Source organism: Macaca fascicularis, chromosome 2 (genome assembly GCF_037993035.2).
Source record: "Macaca fascicularis isolate 582-1 chromosome 2, T2T-MFA8v1.1".
NCBI classification, from domain to species: domain Eukaryota; kingdom Metazoa; phylum Chordata; class Mammalia; order Primates; family Cercopithecidae; genus Macaca; species Macaca fascicularis.
This window is the reverse complement of record NC_088376.1, coordinates 115,046,271-115,067,772: the sequence shown is the minus strand read 5'-3', so window position 1 is coordinate 115,067,772 and position 21,502 is coordinate 115,046,271. Positions and strand designations below refer to the sequence as shown.

The following is a 21,502-nucleotide window of genomic DNA, read 5'->3' as shown; positions in this document are numbered from 1 at the left end:
AAAAAGTGATCCCTTTACCAAGTGCCAGTCTGAGGGGGAGGCCAGGTCAGGGCTTCAACTGGGCTTAAGATCACACCCAGCTGCTGCCTTCAGCCTCCAGCTTGTACATGGAATCTGCCTTGTGCTCAGGAAGCACAAATTTCCAGTTCTTGAGTCTCGACTCATGCACCTCCAAGCTCTATTGTCTAGGGCAAACTATGCTAGTGGAACATGTTTCTTTATTCTTTTGAGAGAGTCTCACTCTGTCGTCCAGGCTGGAATGCAGTGGCGTGATCTCGGCTCACTGCAACCTCCATCCCCTGGGTTCAGACCATTATCTAGAATCAGCCTCCTGACTATAGGCACATGCCACCACACCTGGCTAATTTTTTTGTATTTTCGGTAGACATGGGGTTTTGCCATGTTGCCCATGCTGGGTCTTGAACTCCTGAGCTCAGGCAGTCCGCCCGCCTCAGCCTCCCAAAGTGTTAGGATTACAGGCATGAGCCACTGCCCCTGGCCAGTGAAACCTGTTTCTGCATTGCTAGTGGGACCTGGCATCCATCACAAGACTTCTGTACGGGTTCAATGTAAAGTAATCCAGTCTAGGCCGGATACGGTGGCTCACGCCTGTAAACGCAGCACTTTGGGAGGCCGAGGCGGGCAGATCCCCTGAGGACAAGAGATCGAAAACATCCTGCTCAACTTGGTGAAACCCTGTCTCTACTAAAAATAAAAAAATTAGCCAGGCGTGGTGGCGTGGACATGTAGTCCCAGCTACTTGGGAGGCTGAGGCAGGAGAATCCCTTGAACCCGGGAGGCAGATGTGAAACCCCATCTCTACTAAAATTACAAAAAGTAAGCTGGGTGTGGTGGCGGGGGCCTTAGTCCCAGCTACTTAGGAGGCTGAGGCAGAATGGCGTGAACCCAGGAGATGGAGCTTGCAGTGAGCCGAGGTCGCGCCACCACTCCAGCCTGGGCGACAGAGCAAGACTCCGCCTCAAAAAAAAAAAAAAAAAAACCAGTCTAAGTCCTGGCTCCTTGTCAACTGTGAGCAGGAGTCATTGTTATTTCTATTAGTACTAAGCCTGCAGTCTGCAGCCAGGCTCTGGACTTCTCTTCTGGCTACAACTAGAATCAAAAAATCCAACCACCCCAACCCACCCATCTCCCCTGCCCCATGCTCAAGGAAGTCAGAACAGGATAGAGCAGATCTCGCTAGATCAGGCTCTGCTCTTGGGGCCATAGTTTACTAGTTTACTCGTGGTAAAGCCTGGGGTCCTAGCAAGGCTGACATGGAAACCCACTTCCTAGGCCTATGCACACACAGACCCAGGGTGCTGAGGCCCCTAAGATGAACGGACCTAGTTTACCAGGGCCCCTGCCCCTCTGTGGCCCCTGCTGCCAATACAACGGTGTACAGGTTTTGACAAGAGGCAGCAGTCACCGTTGGCCCTCTGCCTGCCCCTCATCTGGCAGGGGCCCAGCTGGTACTATTCTGGTCCTGTCTTAGGATCCCAGATGTACACCCAGGAAGATAGGAGTGGTTCCTGAGGTCCTTAGTATCCCCCTTCGATGGGAACGGAATCCCTGACAGGTCAGAACTAAGTATGGTGGCCACTGAAATAGGAACTGTGGCCCTTTCTTGCTAGGCACAGACATGGCTGGATGGTACTGAATGGGTGTGCTGTATCAAGGCGCACGGAGCAGTGTGGGGTAGTGGGGAAGTGCTCACAGCCAGGCTCAGTTTCCTCATCTGTGAAATGGAGATGGTAACATGTCCCCAAGGAAAGGAAAATTCTTGCTCCACGAGTGCCTTGCTGTTAGTAATTCAGAGACAGCCCTGTCCATAGACTTTATTATTTGGAAGGGGGAAGAGGAGGTCCTTGGCACTGGTTGTGATGGAAGCCCCAGGGGCAAAGGTTGAGGAGTTCCAGGGCTCAGCTCTCACTGGGCAGGGCAGGCACACTGGCAAGGGCAGGCAGCAGGCGTGTATATATGTCCACCCCACGGAGGAACACAGCCTCATGCAGCCGTTCATCGTGGTCGTGCAGTAGCACAGGTGTGCGGTTCAAGGGTGAGAAGCCTAGAGCTGGGACCCCCACCTGCAGGGGCGAGGAGGAGCCATTAAGGGAAAGGCAGCCTCAGGCCCAGTCCACTGCCCAGGCACTCCATGCAAGTGGCTCACCACACGGATAAAGCGGCTGTCAGTGGCAGCAGGCATGATCTCAGGCTCCAGAGAGAGGTTCCTATAGGAGAAAGAGCCTGATGAATGGAGAGGGAGAAAGGGAAGAATTGAAGGGGCAAGGGAAGGTGGGAGAGAGGCAGGAGAAGGGAGGGGGCAGCAGGAAGGAGAGGAGCAGGGGGCTGGGCTGTGAGGAGAGCTGGCCAGTGTGCTCACATGTCCTTGCAGACCCGGCTAAAAGCTGCCCACCAGGGGTTTGAGTCATCAGTAGGTGTCACTTGGGGGTGCATCCACTTCTGAGGGACGGGAAGGATGGCAGGATCAGGACATGGGCCTGGGCATGTTGCCCTATTTCCCATAGAGTGGGCTGTGCCTGGCACAGAACACCTCCCCACCCCCACTCCTTCACCTACCCAGACATCTGGGTGGCCAGTCCGGCCACAGATCCTCTTTCAGCCCCTCAAATGTCCTAGGTCTGGGATGTTCCCACCCTCCATCTACTTACCTCCTGGGCCATCCTTCAGATCCTACCCCAAGTGCCCCTTCCTCAAGATGGCTCCCCCAGACCTCAGACTAGTTGGATACTCCAGTTAGAAGTTTTCAGAGTGCAAGGGGCCGCGCTTTTCTGTACCACATGTATTATATAAAAGTACGGCTGCGCACAGTGGCTTATGCCTGTAATCCCAGTACTTTGCGAGGCCAAGGTGAGTGGACCACTGCAGGCCAGGAGTTCGAGACAACCCTGGCCAACACGGTGAAACCCTGTCTCTACTAAAAATGCAAAAATTAGCTGGGTGTGGTGGCAGGTGCCTGTAATCCCAGCTACTCTGGAGGCTGAGGCACGAGAATTGCTTGAACCCGGGAGGCGGAGGTGAGCCCAGATTGTGCCACTGCACTGCAGCCTGGGTGACGGAGTGAGACTCTCTCAGAAAAAAGTAATATCATATAAATGTTTGATTTATGTTTCCCTGTTTCACCATACAGGGGCATGAACTGTGCCTAATTTTATTCCCCACAGCATTCCCCAGCACCCACAGTAGCATCTACAAACTAATGCTTGTTGGAATAAAATGTGTCTATCATAGATAAAGAAATGCCCAGACATATGCAGACACACCAAGCACACACTCCACTGTTGCACACTTGGGTCTCCCCCAGCTCCCACACTCTCCCATCACATGTCCCAAGTCCATACCTGAGCAAACTCTAAGGTGACCCCCTCGCCAGCTGCCTGGCACCAGCTCTGCAGCTGCTCCTCAAAAGCCTAAGAGAAGGAAGATGAGCTGATCCCTCAGGCTTTCCAGAGGCCTCTAGGACAAGACTGAGGACCCAGGATCCTTCCTCCAAACCCAGGTGGAGGTGGCACCTTGAAGTCCACATCCGGTGCCACACGGAAGTCAAAGCTGGCGCTCATGGTGGCAGGTACCACGTTATAGGCCACGCCACCCTCTAGTTTAGTCAGGTTCACGGACGTCACAGCCCCCTCTTTCAGGTGGGGGTTTGACTGCAGCCTGTGGTGTGGGGACAGGGAAGCAGCAGCAACAGATAAAAGAGGTGGCTCAGACTCTATCCTCTGTGGTACCGCCTCCCAGAGCCACCCCACCACTTCCCAAGCTGCCTCACCTCTGCCATTCCTTCTCCCGGAATGCCAGGATGGAGCTCACAACCTTGTGCTACGAGAATATGAGGTTAAATGGGACAGTGGTCTCAGGATAGAGCCTCCTGAACTCCCAGACTCCCTCCCAGGGTGCCACGTACCAGCTTCTCTGCTGCTGTGTCCTCGATGAAGAGCGAGCCATGGCCTGGCCTCCCAGTGCTGGTGACCCGCACCCCTGGGGAGGTGTAGGGGGAAGGGAGTGTCTTCAGCATGAGGGGCTGGAGAAACAATCCTCCCTGGGGTAGACCCAGGTCTCCCCCTCATTCCAGGCTCCTCTGGCAGGGTCCTGTCCCCGCTCAGGGCCCATAGCGTAGAGCTTGTTTCTGCCCAGTCAGGGCTTGCCCTCAGGGAAGCTCAGATAGGAAAGAGCTGGGAGGCAGAGGCTCTGGGTTCGAGGCCTTCTCAGGCCTCAACTTTTGCTGTGCAACCCTTCATAGGACCGTGCCCTTTCTGGCCTAGCCTCCCACCTGTAGAGTGAGCCCTCCCTCCAAGCTCATACTTACACCAGGGACTCCGCTCACTATAAAAGACAGTGAAGGCATCAGTGGGGTTGGCTATGCCTGAGGAGGGAAAGGGGGTTCAGAGGGTGGAGCAGCCCAGTCCCCACTAGCAGCCTCCTACTCCCTGCCTGGCTGCTCATCAGCTTGCCAACCTGCTCACCCTCATCCAGGGCAAATCCTGCCCTCAGGGCGTGGAACTCAGGCCGCTGCACGAACAGCTCCATGCCTTGGTGACCCCCAACCTCCTCATCTGTAAAAGCAGCAGGGCCATGAGATGAGGAGGCTGCCCCACCCCCACCCTCCCCTTTCCCAGAGGTATCTGAACCACTCCTACCAGGCACAAAGGTCATGTGGATGGTTCTGGGGAACCGGTGGCCCTCCACCTTCAGCCTCCTCACAGCCTCCAGGTACCTGAGGGGGCATAAGCCAGGTGCTGGGGGAGCCACCAGATGCTCAGGCTGGCCCGGCAGGCAAGGCCAGCAGGCTGGAGTCCTGTGTCCTGGACTTTACCCTGCCACACCCTGATAGGGACTCCAGAAAGTCCATGCTCCTCTCTGCGCTGCATCTCCCTATCGATGCAATGGTCATGGAAGTAATTCCTGTCCAAGGGGTCAAGGTGTCCCTTGGCCTTAAGTTTCTCCAATCACCCCTCCAGGTCCTGGGTCAATCCACTAGACCAGTGGGGACATTGTGGAGGAGTGGGAATGGAGGACACTCACTGGATGCTGACGCACTTCATGTCTTGGGCACCCCTGGCATAGATGTAGCCCTCAGAATCCTTGAAGGCCTCAAAGGGGTCGTGACTCCAATGTTCCTGGGGGCAGGGATGGGAAGAGGGGCCCAAACCTCCAATTTAGCCATTAATCCACTCTGGTCAACAGTGGCCCTTCCCTAGGAGCCCACCATAGGGTTGGAGTGACAGGTGGAGTGGTGGGGGAGGAAAGACGGGGGCTGAAGAAGGCAGTTGATTGCCATCCCCCATCACTGTCTCCTGCTTCCCACCCCCTAGTCCCTACCCCACTCTGGCCCAGATCTTGTTGCTGGACGAAGGCTGCTTGAGTGGTATAATGTCATAAGGATGTTGAAAGTCAGTGCCAGGACTGGGACCAGGACCATGCGCTCTCTGAGGCTGGATCCTGGGGTCTGCATCATGTCTGTCCCTCACGTCTGCAATGCCCACCGCCCCAGGCCCTTACACACCTTGAAGACAGGCACCACATCCGTGTGGGAGTTGAGCAAGATGGAGGAGTGCAGGGTTGGTGCCTGGCCAGGTCAACATGGTCACCACATAGCCAGGTGCCACCTGGAGATGGTCAGGAGGGGAGGTGGTCTGAGCAGGGTGAGGAAGTGCCCAGGCCCACCTCCCTTCCCTGCTTAGGGCCCCAGGCTCACCTCCACTTTCTGACAGCCCAGGCCCAGCTGGCGGGCTCTCTCCTCAAAGAAGGCCACAGCAGCTCCTGGAGGCACAGAGTGTCTGGGGCTGCTTCTGCCTACTCACAGCTTCCCACCAGCCCAGGCAGCCCGGAGAAGGGAGCACACCCAGAAATGGGCTGCTGCCTCCCAACACACTCCATATCCCTCAGAGACACTTGCATTTCCATCCCCAAGAAAGAAGATATTTTTGGCTATTCAGTGACCCTTTCTGGAAGGCCAGGGGGCGTCCAGCGTTGGAGGAAGGTGTTATCTTCCTTAAATATGGGAAACTATGGCACAGTGACATGAAGAGATTCACCCACCATGTCTCAGCTGATTAATCACAAAGGAGGAATTTGGGCCCACGTTCAGAATTCCCAGTCACCAAGTTTTTTTTTTTTTCTTTCTTCCTTTTTTTTTGGGGGGGGGGAACAAGGTCTCACTCTGTCACCAAGGCTGGAGTGAAGCGGTGCTATCTCGGCTCCACTGCAACCTCGACTTCCCAGGGTCAAGTGATCCTCCCACCTCAACCTCCGGAGTGGCTAGGACTACAGGTGTGCCACCGTTCCTAATTTTTGTATTTTTCTGTAGAGACAGAGTCTTGCCATGTTGCCTAAGCCAGTCTTGAACTCCTGGGCCCAAGCAATCTGCCAGCCTCAACCTCCTGAAGCGCTGGGATAAAAGGCAGGAGCCACCTCCCAGGCCCTAACCACCAAGCTTGATTCCCTAAGGGCTGTGGCCTTTGTCCAGCCTCAGTGGGCTTCTGGAGGGCTTCTCCTTCCCCTGTGGCTGCCTGAGGATTCCCCCACCACTCCTGCCCTAGGGAGTGAGGTGAAGCTTTTCTTTAACCAGCTGCCATGAGTAACCTTGAGCAGCAGCAGAGCATCTGGGGAAAGGATTCCTCCATAACCTGGAGGGGCTGCCTCAGTCTATTTACTTAGGCAATGACTGGAGGGGTTGGGGAGCCATTTGGACAGCAGAGGGGGGCTCAGCTGGGTGACAGGTGTTGGAGGCTGGTTTAGAGCACAGTCTCCGTCCGTTAGGCCCCGTCACAGGCTCTGGAACCACCGCCTTCTCACCATAGTCAGGCTTGGGCTGGACGGTGCGGATGCGCAGGTACTGGCGGAAGAGCGTCACTGATGGATGCTCCTCCTCGGGACCCTTGCTGGTCATGGCGCTGCGCGTGGTGAGCTGGGGGCAAAGTGAATGGCTAACTACCCCTCCCAGCCCCTGGACCCGGTGCGCTCCTGCACACAGCCCGTCCCTACGGCGGCTCCCGGATTTCCCACAGGGGTAGGATTTCCCATTAAGGAGCACCCATTCTGTTTCAACTTTGGGCTGTCTGCTTCCAGCACATTTCCTTATTTAATCCCCAAAAGAGCCCCATGAAGTTTGTGCTCAGAATGCCCACTTTACAGAGGAGAAAGCCGAGAGGCTCAGAGAGGTTCGAGGACAGCTCAGAGTAGCCCAGCGAGGTTTGAACCCAGACTTGTACTCCCCCATCCCTCAAAAAACAACAGCAGCAAAAAACCCAACGCCTCCCAATTGCCCAGCTTTCAAGCCACGGAGCCCGTCTCTATATCCCTCCCGAGGGACCCCACCTCACTCTCCTGTCGCTGAGTTCACGCTCGCCTCCCAGCGCCCGCCCCTGACTGTGGCCTGGACTTAGGGCCCTGCGAGGTCGCAGGCTCAGGACCGCCCCCGTCCGCCCACCACGTGTCCGGGGCCGGATGTCGGGGCGGAGCCCAAAGACCGCCAGTGAGGGCAGTCCCAGCGCTTGGGGCCGCGTCGGCGCGGAAGTCCCCGCCCGCCTCTGGTTCGGGCCTCAGCGGGATTACTGGAGGCTTAGATCAGGATCCACCCCCCGGGCAGCGGCCGCCGCAGCCAGCGCCGCCCCGTGAGCTGCGAGCTCCTGGCTGGCTCCGCCTTGACCGGCCCGGCCCGCCCCGCCCCACACCACAGGCCTGCCACTCCTGCCCCCGGAGCTCAGGACGGTCCCATTCCCTAAGGACGCCTCCTCCTTCAGCCCCCGGATAGAGCGGGAGCAAAAGGGTCCGCCCCGAGGCTCTGAAGATGCAGAGCTGAAAAGCTCCTCGGCAAGTCTCCAACAGCTCTCCTGTGCAGGCCTCAGCCCCTCGGGGAGGTCCTCCCTAACGCCTCAGCTGCGCTTGTACTGACGTTATTGGTCATTATCTGTCTGCCCACACTGTGAGCTCCACTTCCTGCGAGATTCTGCCCCTGGCCGTGCCGACTCCGGACACTGTGCCAGAAATGGGAATAAACGCATGGACAAGAGCACGTGTGACGGTGTGAGCGTGCCACTGCGTGTGCAGTCTATCAGTGGGTATGACTGTGTATGGGACAGTGTGAGATGGTGGGTCGGTGTGACGATGTCACTGTGAGTGGATGCAGTTGTGACCCTGGATGACAGTGTGAGGAAACTGGCTCTTCTGCAGCCACCGGAGCGGGAGGCTAAACAGGCACAGGTGTACCACTGACCCCCTGCAGGCCACAGCTGCAGTTGCCCACTTGTGCCCCAGCTGCCCTTTGTACTCCCAGCCAGGTCTGCCCTCTGCTCCAGGGGCTGAGTCAGCTTGGGGAAGGGTGAGGGACAAAGACTTAAATCTCTAGGCCAAGGAGGCACGCTGGGGGGAGGGGTTCTGTCCCACCTTTCCTGAGGTTTAAGTCTTGGCTGCTCTCACATAACATGAGGGCAAATGAACTTTAACTCATAACAATGCTGGCTAATTCTTTATTCAGTTATTTTTTTGATACAGTCTCACTCTGTCATGTGGGCAACTAGATTTTAACTCATAACAATGCTGGCTAATTATTTACCTATTTATTCATGCGGGCAAATAGACTGTAACTCATAACAATGCTGGCTAATTATTTAGCTATTTATTTTTTTTGAGATGGAGTCTCGGCTGGGCGCGGTGGCTCAAGCTTGTAATCCCGGCACTTTGGGAGGCCGAGACGGGCGGATCACGAGGTCAGGAGATCGAGACCATTCTGGCTAACATGGTGAAACCCCGTCTCTACTAAAAAATACAAAAAACTAGCCGGGCGCGGTGGCGGGCGCCTGTAGTCCCAGCTACTCGGGAGGCTGAGGCAGGAGAATGGCGTAAACCCGGGAGGCGGAGCTTGCAGTGAGCTGAGATCCGGCCACTGCACTCCAGCCTGGGCGACAGAGCAAGACTCCGTCTCAAAAAAAAAAAAAAAAAAAGTTGGAGTCTCACTCTGTTGCCCAGGCTGGAGTGCAATGACTCGTTCTTGGGTCACTGCAAACTGCGCCTCCTGGGTTCAAGTGATTCTCCTGCCTCAGCCTCCAGAGTAGCTGGGACTACAGGTGCGTGCCACCACGCTGGGCTAATTTTTGTATTTTTAGTAGAGACAGGGTTTGTCATGTTGGCGAGGGTGGTCTTGAACTCCCAACCTCAGGTGATCCACCTGCCTTGGCCTCCCAAGGGGCTGGGATTACAGATGTGAGCCACTGTGCCCAGCCAATGCTGGCTAATTCTTTTTTTTTTTTTTCTGAGACGGAGTCTCGCTCTGCTGCCCAGGCTGGAGTGCAATGGTGAGATCCTGGCTCACTGCAAGCTCCAACTCCCGGGTTCACGCCATTCTCCTGGCTCAGCCTCCCAAGTAGCTGGGACTACAGCCACCCGCCACTATGCACTATGCCTGGCTAATTTTTTGTAGTTTTAGTAGAGACGGGTTTTCACCATGTGAGCCTTATCCAGGATGGTCTCGATCTCCTGACCTTGTGATCCGCCCACCTCGGCCTCCCAAAGTGCTGTGATTACAGGCGTGAGCCACTGCACCCGGCCTAATGCTGGTTAATTTTTTTTTTTTTTTTTTTTGAGAGTCTCACTCTGTCACCCAGGCTGGAGAGCAGTGGCATGATCTCCACTCACTGCAAGCTCCGCCTCCCGGGTTCACACCATTCTCCTGCTTCAGCCTACCAAGTAGCTGGGACTACAGCCACCCGCCACTATGCACTATGCCTGGCTAATTTTTTTGTATTTTTAGTAGAGACGGGTTTTCACCATGTGAGCCTTAGCCAGGATGGTCTTGATCTCCTGACCTCGTGATCCACCCACCTCGGCCTCCCAAAGCGCTGGGATTACAGGCGTGAACCACTGCGCCTGGCCCAATGCTGGCTAATTTTTTATTTATTTATTTATTTATTTTGAGACGGAGTCTCGCTCTGTCACCCAGGCTGGAGTGCAGTGGCCGGATCTCAGCTCACTGCAAGCTCCGCCTCCCGGGTTCACGCCATTCTCCTGCCTCAGCCTCCCGAGTAGCTGGGACTACAGGCGCCCGCCACCTCGCCCGGCTAGTTTTTTGTATTTTTTAGTAGAGACGGGGTTTCACCGTGTTAACCAGGATGGTCTCGATCTCCTGACCTCGTGATCCGCCCGTCTCGGCCTCCCAAAGTGCTGGGATTACAGGCTTGAGCCACCGCGCCCGGCCTTCCGGCTAATTTTTTTGAGTCTCACTCTGTCACCTAGGCTGGAGAGCAGTGGCATGATCTCTGCTCACTGCATGCTCCGCCTCCTGGGTTCACATCATTCTCCTGCCTCAGCCTCCAGAGTAACCTGGACTACAGGCACCTGCCACCACGCCCGGCTAATGTTTTGTATTTTTTTTTTAGTGGAGACAGGAATTCACCGTGTTGGCCAGGATGGTCTCGATCTCTTGACCTTTTGATCTGCCCGCCTTGGGCTCCCAAAGTTCTGGAATTACAGGCGTGAGCCACCGTGCCCAGCATATGCTGGCTAAATCTTTCTTTTTTTTTTTTTTTTTTTTTTTTTTTTTTTTTTGAGGCGGAGTCTTGCTCAGTCGCCCAGGCTGGAGTGCGGTGGCGGGATCTCGGCTCACTGCAAACTCCGCCTCCCAGGTTCACGCCATTCTCCTGCCTCAGCCTCCCAAGTGGTTCGGACTAAAGGCACCTGCCACCACACCCAGCTAATTTTGTTTTTGTATTTTTAGTAGAGATGGGGTTTCACCGTGTTAGCCAGGATGGTCTCGATCTCCTGACCTCGTGATCCGCCTGCCTCAGCCTCCCAAAGTGCTGGGATTACAGGCATGAGCCAGTGCGCCTGGCCCAAAGGGAGAAATCATAAACATCCTCATGAGGTCTTAACGCGTACTCCGAGGGAGGGGAAGGGGCCCCGCTGAGCAGCTCTGCACTCTGGCCTGAGGTGTCCCAGACTTGGGTTCTTTCGGTGCATCTGGTCAACATCCACTGCTCTGGGCTATGTTAGTTCCCCAACAGCTAGGGACCCAGGAAGGCAGATGGTGGTGGCACTGCTTTACTCCCATGACTGGTTCTGACCCTGCTGTGCCCCTGAGTCAGCTGCTTCACATAGAAGTCTTCATCCTCAGCAGTCAGTGAAGCAAGTAGTAAAATAAGCATTTGTGGAGGCTTCCTATAGAAGGCACCAGGTGGGCACTTCCCAGCTGCACTTAATCCTCAAAACCAGCCTTGGACAGTGTAGAAACTCAAAAAGGGGTGCTGTTCTGCTACAGCAGCAGGTGCAGCCCATGGCATGTGATCCCCTAATTCCGAAGTAGATATTATGATTATCTTTGTTTCACTGGTGAGAAAATATTGAAGATAATGAAGCTGGGAAGGGGTGGGGGTAGCATTTGATCCTAGGCAGTCCATGTGGGGCCCTAGGAGGCTTCAGTTGCCCAACCAGGGCTGGGGCTGCTAGCTCTTGACTGTAATCCTGGCAGTCTCTGGGAGGCCAACTGCCCCTTGCCAAGGCGTGTCAGGTAGACATGGGGTTGAAAGGGAGCAGGAGCAGGTTGTGTTCTGAAGGTGGTTTGGCCCAGACAGGCCACCAAGTTGATGACTTCCAAAGTGAGGTTCCAAGTGTTCCTGCCATGAAAAAAGTGATCCCTTTACCAAGTGCCAGTCTGAGGGGGAGGCCAGGTCAGGGCTTCAACTGGGCTTAAGATCACACCCAGCTGCTGCCTTCAGCCTCCAGCTTGTACATGGAATCTGCCTTGTGCTCAGGAAGCACAAATTTCCAGTTCTTGAGTCTCAACTCATGCACCTCCAAGCTCTGTCGTCTAGGGCAAACTATGCTAGTGGAACATGTTTCTTTATTCTTTTAAGAGAGTCTCGCTCTGTCGTCCAGGCTGGAATGCAGTGGCGTGGTCTCGGCTCACTGCAACCTCCATCCCCTGGGTTCAGACCATTATCTAGAATCAGCCTCCTGACTATAGGCACATGCCACCACACCTGGCTAATTTTTTTGTATTTTCGGTAGACATGGGGTTTTGCCATGTTGCCCATGCTGGGTCTTGAACTCCTGAGCTCAGGCAGTCCGCCCGCCTCAGCCTCCCAAAGTGTTAGGATTACAGGCATGAGCCACTGCCCCTGGCCAGTGAAACCTGTTTCTGCATTGCTAGTGGGACCTGGCATCCATCACAAGACTTCTGTACGGGTTCAATGTAAAGTAACCCAGTCTAGGCCGGGTACGGTGGCTCACGCCTGTAAACGCAGCACTTTGGGAGGCCGAGGCGGGCAGATCCCCTGAGGACAAGAGATCGAAAACATCCTGCTCAACTTGGTGAAACCCTGTCTCTACTAAAAATAAAAAAATTAGCCAGGCGTGGTGGCGTGGACATGTAGTCCCAGCTACTTGGGAGGCTGAGGCAGGAGAATCCCTTGAACCCGGGAGGCAGATGTGAAACCCCATCTCTACTAAAAATACAAAAAGTAAGCTGGGTGTGGTGGCGGGGGCCTTAGTCCCAGCTACTTAGGAGGCTGAGGCAGAATGCCGTGAACTCAGGAGATGGAGCTTGCAGTGAGCCGAGGTCGTGCCACTGCACTCCAGCCTGGGCGACAGAGCAAGACTCCGCCTCAAAAAAAAAAAAAAAACAGTCTAAGTCCTGGCTCCTTGTCAACTGTGAGCAGGAGTCATTGTTATTTCTATTAGTACTAAGCCTGCAGTCTGCAGCCAGGCTCTGGACTTCTCTTCTGGCTACAACTAGAATCAAAAAATCCAACCACCCCAACCCACCCATCTCCCCTGCCCCATGCTCAAGGAAGTCAGAACAGGATAGAGCAGATCTCGCTAGATCAGGCTCTGCTCTTGGGGCCATAGTTTACTAGTTTACTCGTGGTAAAGCCTGGGGTCCTAGCAAGGCTGACATGGAAACCCACTTCCTAAGCCTATGCACACACAGACCCAGGGTGCTGAGGCCCCTAAGATGAACGGACCTAGTTTACCAGGGCCCCTGCCCCTCTGTGGCCCCTGCTGCCAATACAACGGTGTACAGGTTTTGACAAGAGGCAGCAGTCACCGTTGGCCCTCTGCCTGCCCCTCATCTGGCAGGGGCCCAGCTGGTACTATTCTGGTCCTGTCTTAGGATCCCAGATGTACACCCAGGAAGATAGGAGTGGTTCCTGAGGTCCTTAGTATCCCCCTTCGATGGGAACGGAATCCCTGACAGGTCAGAACTAAGTATGGTGGCCACTAAAATAGGAACTGTGGCCCTTTCTTGCTAGGCACAGACATGGCTGGATGGTACTGAATGGGTGTGCTGTATCAAGGCGCACGGAGCAGTGTGGGGTAGTGGGGAAGTGCTCACAGCCAGGCTCAGTTTCCTCATCTGTGAAATGGAGATGGTAACATGTCCCCAAGGAAAGGAAAATTCTTGCTCCACGAGTGCCTTGCTGTTAGTAATTCAGAGACAGCCCTGTCCATAGACTTTATTATTTGGAAGGGGGAAGAGGAGGTCCTTGGCACTGGTTGTGATGGAAGCCCCAGGGGCAAAGGTTGAGGAGTTCCAGGGCTCAGCTCTCACTGGGCAGGGCAGGCACACTGGCAAGGGCAGGCAGCAGGCGTGTATATATGTCCACCCCACGGAGGAACACAGCCTCATGCAGCCGTTCATCGTGGTCGTGCAGTAGCACAGGTGTGTGGTTCAAGGGTGAGAAGCCTAGAGCTGGGACCCCCACCTGCAGAGGCGAGGAGGAGCCATTAAGGGAAAGGCAGCCTCAGGCCCAGTCCACTGCCCAGGCACTCCATGCAAGTGGCTCACCGCACGGATAAAGCGGCTGTCAGTGGCAGCAGGCATGATCTCAGGCTCCAGAGAGAGGTTCCTATAGGAGAAAGAGCCTGATGAATGGAGAGGGAGAAAGGGAAGAATTGAAGGGGCAAGGGAAGGTGGGAGAGAGGCAGGAGAAGGGAGGGGACAGCAGGAAGGAGAGGAGCAGGGGGCTGGGCTGTGAGGAGAGCTGGCCAGTGTGCTCACATGTCCTTGCAGACCCGGCTAAAAGCTGCCCACCAGGGGTTTGAGTCATCAGTAGGTGTCACTTGGGGGTGCATCCACTTCTGAGGGACGGGAAGGATGGCAGGATCAGGACATGGGCCTGGGCATGTTGCCCTATTTCCCATAGAGTGGGCTGTGCCTGGCACAGAACACCTCCCCACCCCCACTCCTTCACCTACCCAGACATCTGGGTGGCCAGTCCGGCCACAGATCCTCTTTCAGCCCCTCAAATGTCCTAGGTCTGGGATGTTCCCACCCTCCATCTACTTACCTCCTGGGCCATCCTTCAGATCCTACCCCAAGTGCCCCTTCCTCAAGATGGCTCCCCCAGACCTCAGACTAGTTGGATACTCCAGTTAGAGGTTTTCAGAGTGCAAGGGGCCGCGCTTTTCTGTACCACATGTATTATATAAAAGTACGGCTGCGCACAGTGGCTTATGCCTGTAATCCCAGTATTTTGCGAGGCCAAGGTGGGTGGACCACTGGAGGCCAGGAGTTCGAGACAACCCTGGCCAACACGGTGAAACCCTGTCTCTACTAAAAATGCAAAAATTAGCTGGGTGTGGTGGCAGGTGCCTGTAATCCCAGCTACTCTGGAGGCTGAGGCACGAGAATTGCTTGAACCCGGGAGGCGGAGGTGAGCCCAGATTGTGCCACTGCACTGCAGCCTGGGTGACGGAGTGAGACTCTCTCAGAAAAAAGTAATATCATATAAATGTTTGATTTATGTTTCCCTGTTTCACCATACAGGGGCATGAACTGTGCCTAATTTTATTCCCCACAGCATTCCCCAGCACCCACAGTAGCATCTACAAACTAATGCTTGTTGGAATAAAATGTGTCTATCATAGATAAAGAAATGCCCAGACATATGCAGACACACCAAGCACATACTCCACTGTTGCACACTTGGGTCTCCCCCAGCTCCCACACTCTCCCATCACATGTCCCAAGTCCATACCTGAGCAAACTCTAAGGTGACCCCCTCGCCAGCTGCCTGGCACCAGCTCTGCAGCTGCTCCTCAAAAGCCTAAGAGAAGGAAGATGAGCTGATCCCTCAGGCTTTCCAGAGGCCTCTAGGACAAGACTGAGGACCCAGGATCCTTCCTCCAAACCCAGGTGGAGGTGGCACCTTGAAGTCCACATCCGGTGCCACACGGAAGTCAAAGCTGGCGCTCATGGTGGCAGGTACCACGTTATAGGCCACGCCACCCTCTAGCTTAGTCAGGTTCACGGACGTCACAGCCCCCTCTTTCAGGTGGGGGTTTGACTGCAGCCTGTGGTGTGGGGACAGGGAAGCAGCAGCAACAGATAAAAGAGGTGGCTCAGACTCTATCCTCTGTGGTACCGCCTCCCAGAGCCACCCCACCACTTCCCAAGCTGCCTCACCTCTGCCATTCCTTCTCCCGGAATGCCAGGATGGAGCTCACAACCTTGTGCTACGAGAATATGAGGTTAAATGGGACAGTGGTCTCAGGATAGAGCCTCCTGAACTCCCAGACTCCCTCCCAGGGTGCCACGTACCAGCTTCTCTGCTGCTGTGTCCTCGATGAAGAGCGAGCCATGGCCTGGCCTCCCAGTGCTGGTGACCCGCACCCCTGGGGAGGTGTAGGGGGAAGGGAGTGTCTTCAGCATGAGGGGCTGGAGAAACAATCCTCCCTGGGGTAGACCCAGGTCTCCCCCTCATTCCAGGCTCCTCTGGCAGGGTCCTGTCCCCGCTCAGGGCCCATAGCGTAGAGCTTGTTTCTGCCCAGTCAGGGCTTGCCCTCAGGGAAGCTCAGATAGGAAAGAGCTGGGAAGCAGAGGCTCTGGGTTCGAGGCCTTCTCAGGCCTCAACTTTTGCTGTGCAACCCTTCATAGGACCGTGCCCTTTCTGGCCTAGCCTCCCACCTGTAGAGTGAGCCCTCCCTCCAAGCTCATACTTACACCAGGGACTCCGCTCACTATAAAAGACAGTGAAGGCATCAGTGGGGTTGGCTATGCCTGAGGAGGGAAAGGGGGTTCAGTGGGTGGAGCAGCCCAGTCCCCACAAGCAGCCTCCTACTCCCTGCCTGGCTGCTCATCAGCTTGCCAACCTGCTCACCCTCATCCAGGGCAAATCCTGCCCTCAGGGCGTGGAACTCAGGCCGCTGCACGAACAGCTCCATGCCTTGGTGACCCCCAACCTCCTCATCTGTAAAAGCAGCAGGGCCATGAGATGAGGAGGCTGCCCCACCCCCACCCTCCCCTTTCCCAGAGGTATCTGAACCACTCCTACCAGGCACAAAGGTCATGTGGATGGTTCTGGGGAACCGGTGGCCCTCCACCTTCAGCCTCCTCACAGCCTCCAGGTACCTGAGGGGGCATAAGCCAGGTGCTGGGGGAGCCACCAGATGCTCAGGCTGGCCCGGCAGGCAGGGCCAGCAGGCTGGAGTCCTGTGCCCTGGACTTTACCCTGCCACACCCTGATAGGGACTCCAGAAAGTCCATGCTCCTCTCTGCGCTGCATCTCCCTATCGATGCAATGGTCATGGAAGTAATTCCTGTCCAAGGGGTCAAGGTGTCCCTTGGCCTTAAGTTTCTCCAATCACCCCTCCAGGTCCTGGGTCAATCCACTAGACCAGTGGGGACATTGTGGAGGAGTGGGAATGGAGGACACTCACTGGATGCTGACGCACTTCATGTCTTGGGCACCCCTGGCATAGATGTAGCCCTCAGAATCCTTGAAGGCCTCAAAGGGGTCGTGACTCCAATGTTCCTGGGGGCAGGGATGGGAAGAGGGGCCCAAACCTTCAATTTAGCCATTAATCCACTCTGGTCAACAGTGGCCCTTCCCTAGGAGCCCACCATAGGGTTGGAGTGACAGGTGGAGTGGTGGGGGAGGAAAGACGGGGGCTGAAGAAGGCAGCTGATTGCCATCCCCCATCACTGTCTCCTGCTTCCCACCCCCTAGTCCCTACCCCACTCTGGCCCAGATCTTGTTGCTGGACGAAGGCTGCTTGAGTGGTGTAATGTCATAAGGATGTTGAAAGTCAGTGCCAGGACTGGGACCAGGACCATGCGCTCCCTGAGGCTGGATCCTGGGGTCTGCATCATGTCTGTCCCCAAGGTCTGCAATGCCCACCGCCCCAGCCCCTTACATACCTTGAAGACAGGCACCACATCCGTGTGGGAGTTGAGCAAGATGGAGGAGAGTGCAGGGTTGGTGCCTGGCCAGGTCAACACGGTCACCACATAGCCAGGTGCCACCTGGAGATGGTCAGGAGGGGAGGTGGTCTGAGCAGGGTGAGGAAGTGCCCAGGCCCACCTCCCTTCCCTGCTTAGGGCCCCAGGCTCACCTCCACTTTCTGACAGCCCAGGCCCAGCTGGCGGGCTCTCTCCTCAAAGAAGGCCACAGCAGCTCCTGGAGGCACAGAGTGTCTGGGGCTGCTTCTGCCTACTCACAGCTTCCCACCAGCCCAGGCAGCCCGGAGAAGGGAGCACACCCAGAAATGGGCTGCTGCCTCCCCAACACACTCCATATCCCTCAGAGACACTTGCATTTCCATCCCCAAGAAAGAAGATATTTTTGGCTATTCAGTGACCCTTTCTGGAAGGCCAGGGGGCGTCCAGCGTTGGAGGAAGGTGTTATCTTCCTTAAATATGGGAAACTATGGCACAGTGACATGAAGAGATTCACCCACCATGTCTCAGCTGATTAATCACAAAGGAGGAATTTGGGCCCACGTTCAGAATTCCCAGTCACCAAGTTTTTTTTTTTTTTTTTTTTTTGGACAGGGTCTTACTCTGTCACCAAGGCTGGAGTGAAGCGGTGCTATCTCGGCTCCACTGCAACCTCAACTTCCCAGGTTCAAGTGATCCTCCCCCTCAACCTCCGGAGTAGCTGGGACTACAGGTGTGCCACCGTTCCTGACTAATTTTTGTATTTTTCTGTAGAGACAGTCTTGCCATGTTGTCCAAGCCAGTCTTGAACTCCTGGGCCCAAGCAATCTGCCAGCCTCAACCTCCTGAAGCGCTGGGATAAAAGGCAGGAGCCACCTCCCAGGCCCTAACCACCAAGCTTGATTCCCTAAGGGCTGTGGCCTTTGTCCAGCCTCAGTGGGCTTCTGGAGGGCTTCTCCTTCCCCTGTGGCTGCCTGAGGATTCCCCCACCACTCCTGCCCTAGGGAGTGAGGTGAAGCTTTTCTTTAACCAGCTGCCATGAGTAACCTTGGGCAGCAGCAGAGCGTCTGGGGAAAGGATTCCTCCATAACCTGGAGGGGCTGCCTCAGTTTATTTACTTGGGCAATGACTGGAGGGGTTGGGGAGCCATTTGGACAGCAGAGGGGGGCTCAGCTGGGTGACAGGTGTTGGAGGCTGGTTTAGAGCACAGTCCCCGGCCGTTAGGCCCCGTCACAGGCTCTGGAACCACCGTCTTCTCACCATAGTCAGGCTTGGGCTGGACGGTGCGGATGCGCAGGTACTGGCGGAAGAGCGTCACTGATGGATGCTCCTCCTCGGGACCCTTGCTGGTCATGGCGCTGCGCGTGGTGAGCTGGGGGCAAAGTGAATGGCTAACTACCCCTCCCAGCCCCTGGACCCGGTGCGCTCCTGCACACAGCCCGTCCCTACGGCGGCTCCCGGATTTCCCACAGGGGTAGGATTTCCCATTAAGGAGCACCCACTCTGTTTCAACTCTGGGCTGTCTGCTTCCAGCACATTTCCTTATTTAATCCCCCAAAAGAGCCCCATGAAGTTTGTGCTCAGAATGCCCACTTTACAGAGGAGAAAGCCGAGAGGCTCAGAGAGGTTCGAGGACAGCTCAGAGTAGCCCAGCGAGGTTTGAACCCAGACTTGTACTCCCCCATCCCTCAAAAAACAACAACAGGAAAAAACCCAACGCCTCCCAATTGCCCGGCTTCCAAGCCACGGGGCCCCACCTCACTCTCCTGTCGCTGAGTTCACGCTCGCCTCCCAGCGCCCGCCCCTGACTGTGGCCTGGACTTAGGGTACAGCGAGGTCGCCTGCGAGGTCGCAGGCTCAGGACCGCCCCCGTCCGCCCACCACGTGCCCCGGGCCGGATGTCGGGGCGGAGACCAAAGACCGCCAGTGAGGGCCGTCCCAGCGCTTGCGGCCGCGTCGGCGCGGAAGTCCCCGCCCGCCTCTGGTTCGGGCCTCAGCGGGATTACTGGAGGCTTAGATAAGGATCCCGCCCCCGGGCAGCGGCCGCCGCAGCCAGCGCCGCCCCGTGAGCTGCGAGCTCCTGGCTGGCCCCGCCTTGACAGGCCTGCCCCGCCCCACACCACAGGCCTGCCACTCCTGCCCCCGGAGCTCAGGACGGTCCCGTCCCTTAAGGACGCCTCCTCCTTCAGCCCCCGGATAGGGCGGGAGGAAAAGGGTCCGCCCCGAGGCTCTGAAGATGCAGGGCTGCAAAGCCCTCGGTCTGCGCCCCTGCGCTCCTCGGCAACAGCTCCCCTGTGCAGGACCCTGTGCAGGCCTCGGCCCCTCTGGGAGGTCCTCCTAGCGCCTCAGCTCCACTTGTACTGAAAGTTATTGGGCATTATCTGTCTGCCCACACTGTGAGCTCCACTTCCTGCGAGGTTCTGCCCCTGGCCGTGCCGACCCCGGACACTGTGCCAGAAATGGGAATAAACGCATGGACAAGAGCACGTGTGACGGTGTGAGCGTGCCACTGCGTGTGCAGTCTATCAGTGGGTATGACTGTGTATGGGACAGTGTGAGATGGTGGGTCGGTGTGACGATGTCACTGTGAGTGGATGCAGTTGTGACCCTGGATGACAGTGTGAGGAAACTGGCTCTTCTGCAGCCACCGGAGCGGGAGGCTAAACAGGCACAGGTGTACCACTGACCCCCTGCAGGCCACAGCTGCAGTTGCCCACTTGTGCCCCAGCTGCCCTTTGTACTCCCAGCCAGGTCTGCCCTCTGCTCCAGGGGCTGAGTCAGCTTGGGGAAGGGTGAGGGACAAAGACTTAAATCTCTAGGCCAAGGAGGCACGCTGGGGGGAGGGGTTCTGTCCCACCTTTCCTGAGGTTTAAGTCTTGGCTGCTCTCATATAACATGAGGGCAAATGGACTTTAACTCATAACAATGCTGGCTAATTCTTTATTTAGTTATTTTTTTGATACAGTCTCACTCTGTCATGTGGGCAACTAGATTTTAACTCATAACAATGCTGGCTAATTATTTATCTATTTATTCATGCGGGCAAATAGACTTTAACTCATAACAATGCTGGCTAATTATTTAGCTATTTATTTTTTTTGAGATGGAGTCTCACTCTGTTGCCCAGGCTGGAGTGCAATGACTCGTTCTTGGGTCACTGCAAACTGCGCCTCCTGGGTTCAAGTGATTCTCCTGCCTCAGCCTCCAGAGTAGCTGGGACTACAGGTGCGTGCCACCACGCTGGGCTAATTTTTGTATTTTTAGTAGAGACAGGGTTTGTCATGTTGGCCAGGGTGGTCTTGAACTCCCGACCTCAGGTGATCTACCTGCCTCGGCCTCCCAAGGTGTTCGGATTACAGATGTGAGCCACTGTGCCCAGCCAATGCTGGCTAATTTTTTTTTTTTTTTTTTTTTTTTCTGAGATGGAGCCTCACTCTGCCGCCCAGGCTGGAGCGCAATGGTGAGATCTTGGCTCACTGCAAGCTCCAACTCCCGAGTTGACGCCATTCTCCTGGCTTAGCCTCCCGAGTAGCTGGGACTACTGTCACTCACCACTATGCACTATGCCTGGCTAATTTTTTGCATTTTTAGTAGAGACGGGTTTTCACCGTGTGAGCCTTAGCCAGGATGGTCTCGATCTCCTGACCTCGTGATCCACCCACCTCAGCCTCCCAAAGTGCTGCGATTACAGGCGTGAGCCACTGCGCCGGGCCCAATGCTAGCTAATTTTTTTTTTTTTTTTTTGAGAGAGTCTCGCTCTGTTGCCCAGGTGGAGAGCAGTGGCATGATCTCCGCTCACTGCAAGCTCGGCCTTCCAGGTTCACACCATTCTCCTGCCTCAGCCTCCGGAGTAGCTGGGACTACAGGCACCTGCCACCACGCCCGGCTAATGTTTTGTATTTTTTTTTAGTAGAGACAGGAATTCACCATGTTGGTCAGGATGGTCTGGATCTCTTGACCTTGTGATCTGCCCACCTCGGCCTCCCAAAGTTCTGGGATTACAGGCATGAGCCACTGTGCCCAGCCAATGCTGGCTCTTTTTTTTTTTTTTTTGAGATGGAGTCTCACTCTGTCGCCCAGGCTGGAGTGTGGTGGCGCAATCTCGGCTCACTGCAAGGTCCGCCTTCCGGGTTCACATCATTCTCCTGCCTCAGCCTCCGGAGCAGCTGGGACTACAGGCACCGGCCACCACGCCCGGCTAATTTTTTGTATTTTTTAGTAGAGACGGGGTTTCACTGTGTTAGCCAGGATGGTCTTGATCTCATGACCTCGTGATCCGCCAGCCTCAGCCTCCCAAAGTGCTGGGATTACAGGTGTGAGCCACCATGCCCG

General features: G+C 55.7%; 2 protein-coding genes across 3 annotated transcripts; both read right to left on the bottom strand.

Moving 5' to 3' along the window:
* Positions 1-1,796: 1,796 nt before the first annotated feature.
* On the bottom strand, positions 1,797-7,390 carry LOC135969729 (aminoacylase-1-like). Its single transcript, XM_065540665.2, is given in 16 exon segments — positions 1,797-2,084; positions 2,168-2,228; positions 2,381-2,460; positions 3,360-3,428; positions 3,531-3,675; positions 3,788-3,837; positions 3,923-3,996; positions 4,325-4,381; positions 4,482-4,571; positions 4,656-4,732; positions 5,041-5,135; positions 5,522-5,570; positions 5,572-5,624; positions 5,714-5,778; positions 6,814-6,925; positions 7,336-7,390. Coding segments are annotated over 15 exon segments (1,224 nt in total). The 5' UTR covers positions 6,908-6,925; positions 7,336-7,390; the 3' UTR covers positions 1,797-1,919.
* Positions 7,391-13,427: 6,037 nt separating this feature from the next.
* Positions 13,428-18,982, bottom strand: LOC101867505 (aminoacylase-1). Of its 2 annotated transcripts, XM_015445321.4 has the most exons (15): positions 18,928-18,982; positions 18,431-18,542; positions 17,347-17,411; positions 17,153-17,257; positions 16,672-16,766; positions 16,287-16,363; positions 16,113-16,202; positions 15,956-16,012; positions 15,554-15,627; positions 15,419-15,468; positions 15,162-15,306; positions 14,991-15,059; positions 14,012-14,091; positions 13,799-13,859; positions 13,428-13,715 (listed from the first exon to the last, which is right to left on the bottom strand). In XM_015445321.4, exons 2-15 carry the CDS (start codon positions 18,522-18,524, stop codon positions 13,551-13,553), a joined length of 1,227 nt encoding a protein of 408 aa, XP_015300807.2. In that variant the 5' UTR covers positions 18,525-18,542; positions 18,928-18,982; the 3' UTR covers positions 13,428-13,550. The 2 variants fall into 2 exon arrangements, with proteins under 2 accessions (XP_015300807.2, XP_073888468.1); XM_074032367.1 differs by lacking the exons at positions 14,991-15,059; positions 15,162-15,306; positions 15,419-15,468.
* Positions 18,983-21,502: the final 2,520 nt, after the last annotated feature.

Excerpts from the sequence above, each read along its gene's own strand:
- LOC101867505 (XM_015445321.4), bottom strand. The coding sequence starts at position 18,524 with ATGACCAGCAAGGGTCCCGAGGAGGAGCATCCATCAGTGACGCTCTTC. Across the intron at positions 15,307-15,418 it reads CGGGAGAAGGAATGGCAGAG|GCTGCAGTCAAACCCCCACC; the intron begins GTGAGGCAGCTT and ends CCCACACCACAG. Across the intron at positions 13,716-13,798 it reads ACAGCCGCTTTATCCGTGCG|GTGGGGGTCCCAGCTCTAGG; the intron begins GTGAGCCACTTG and ends TCGCCTCTGCAG.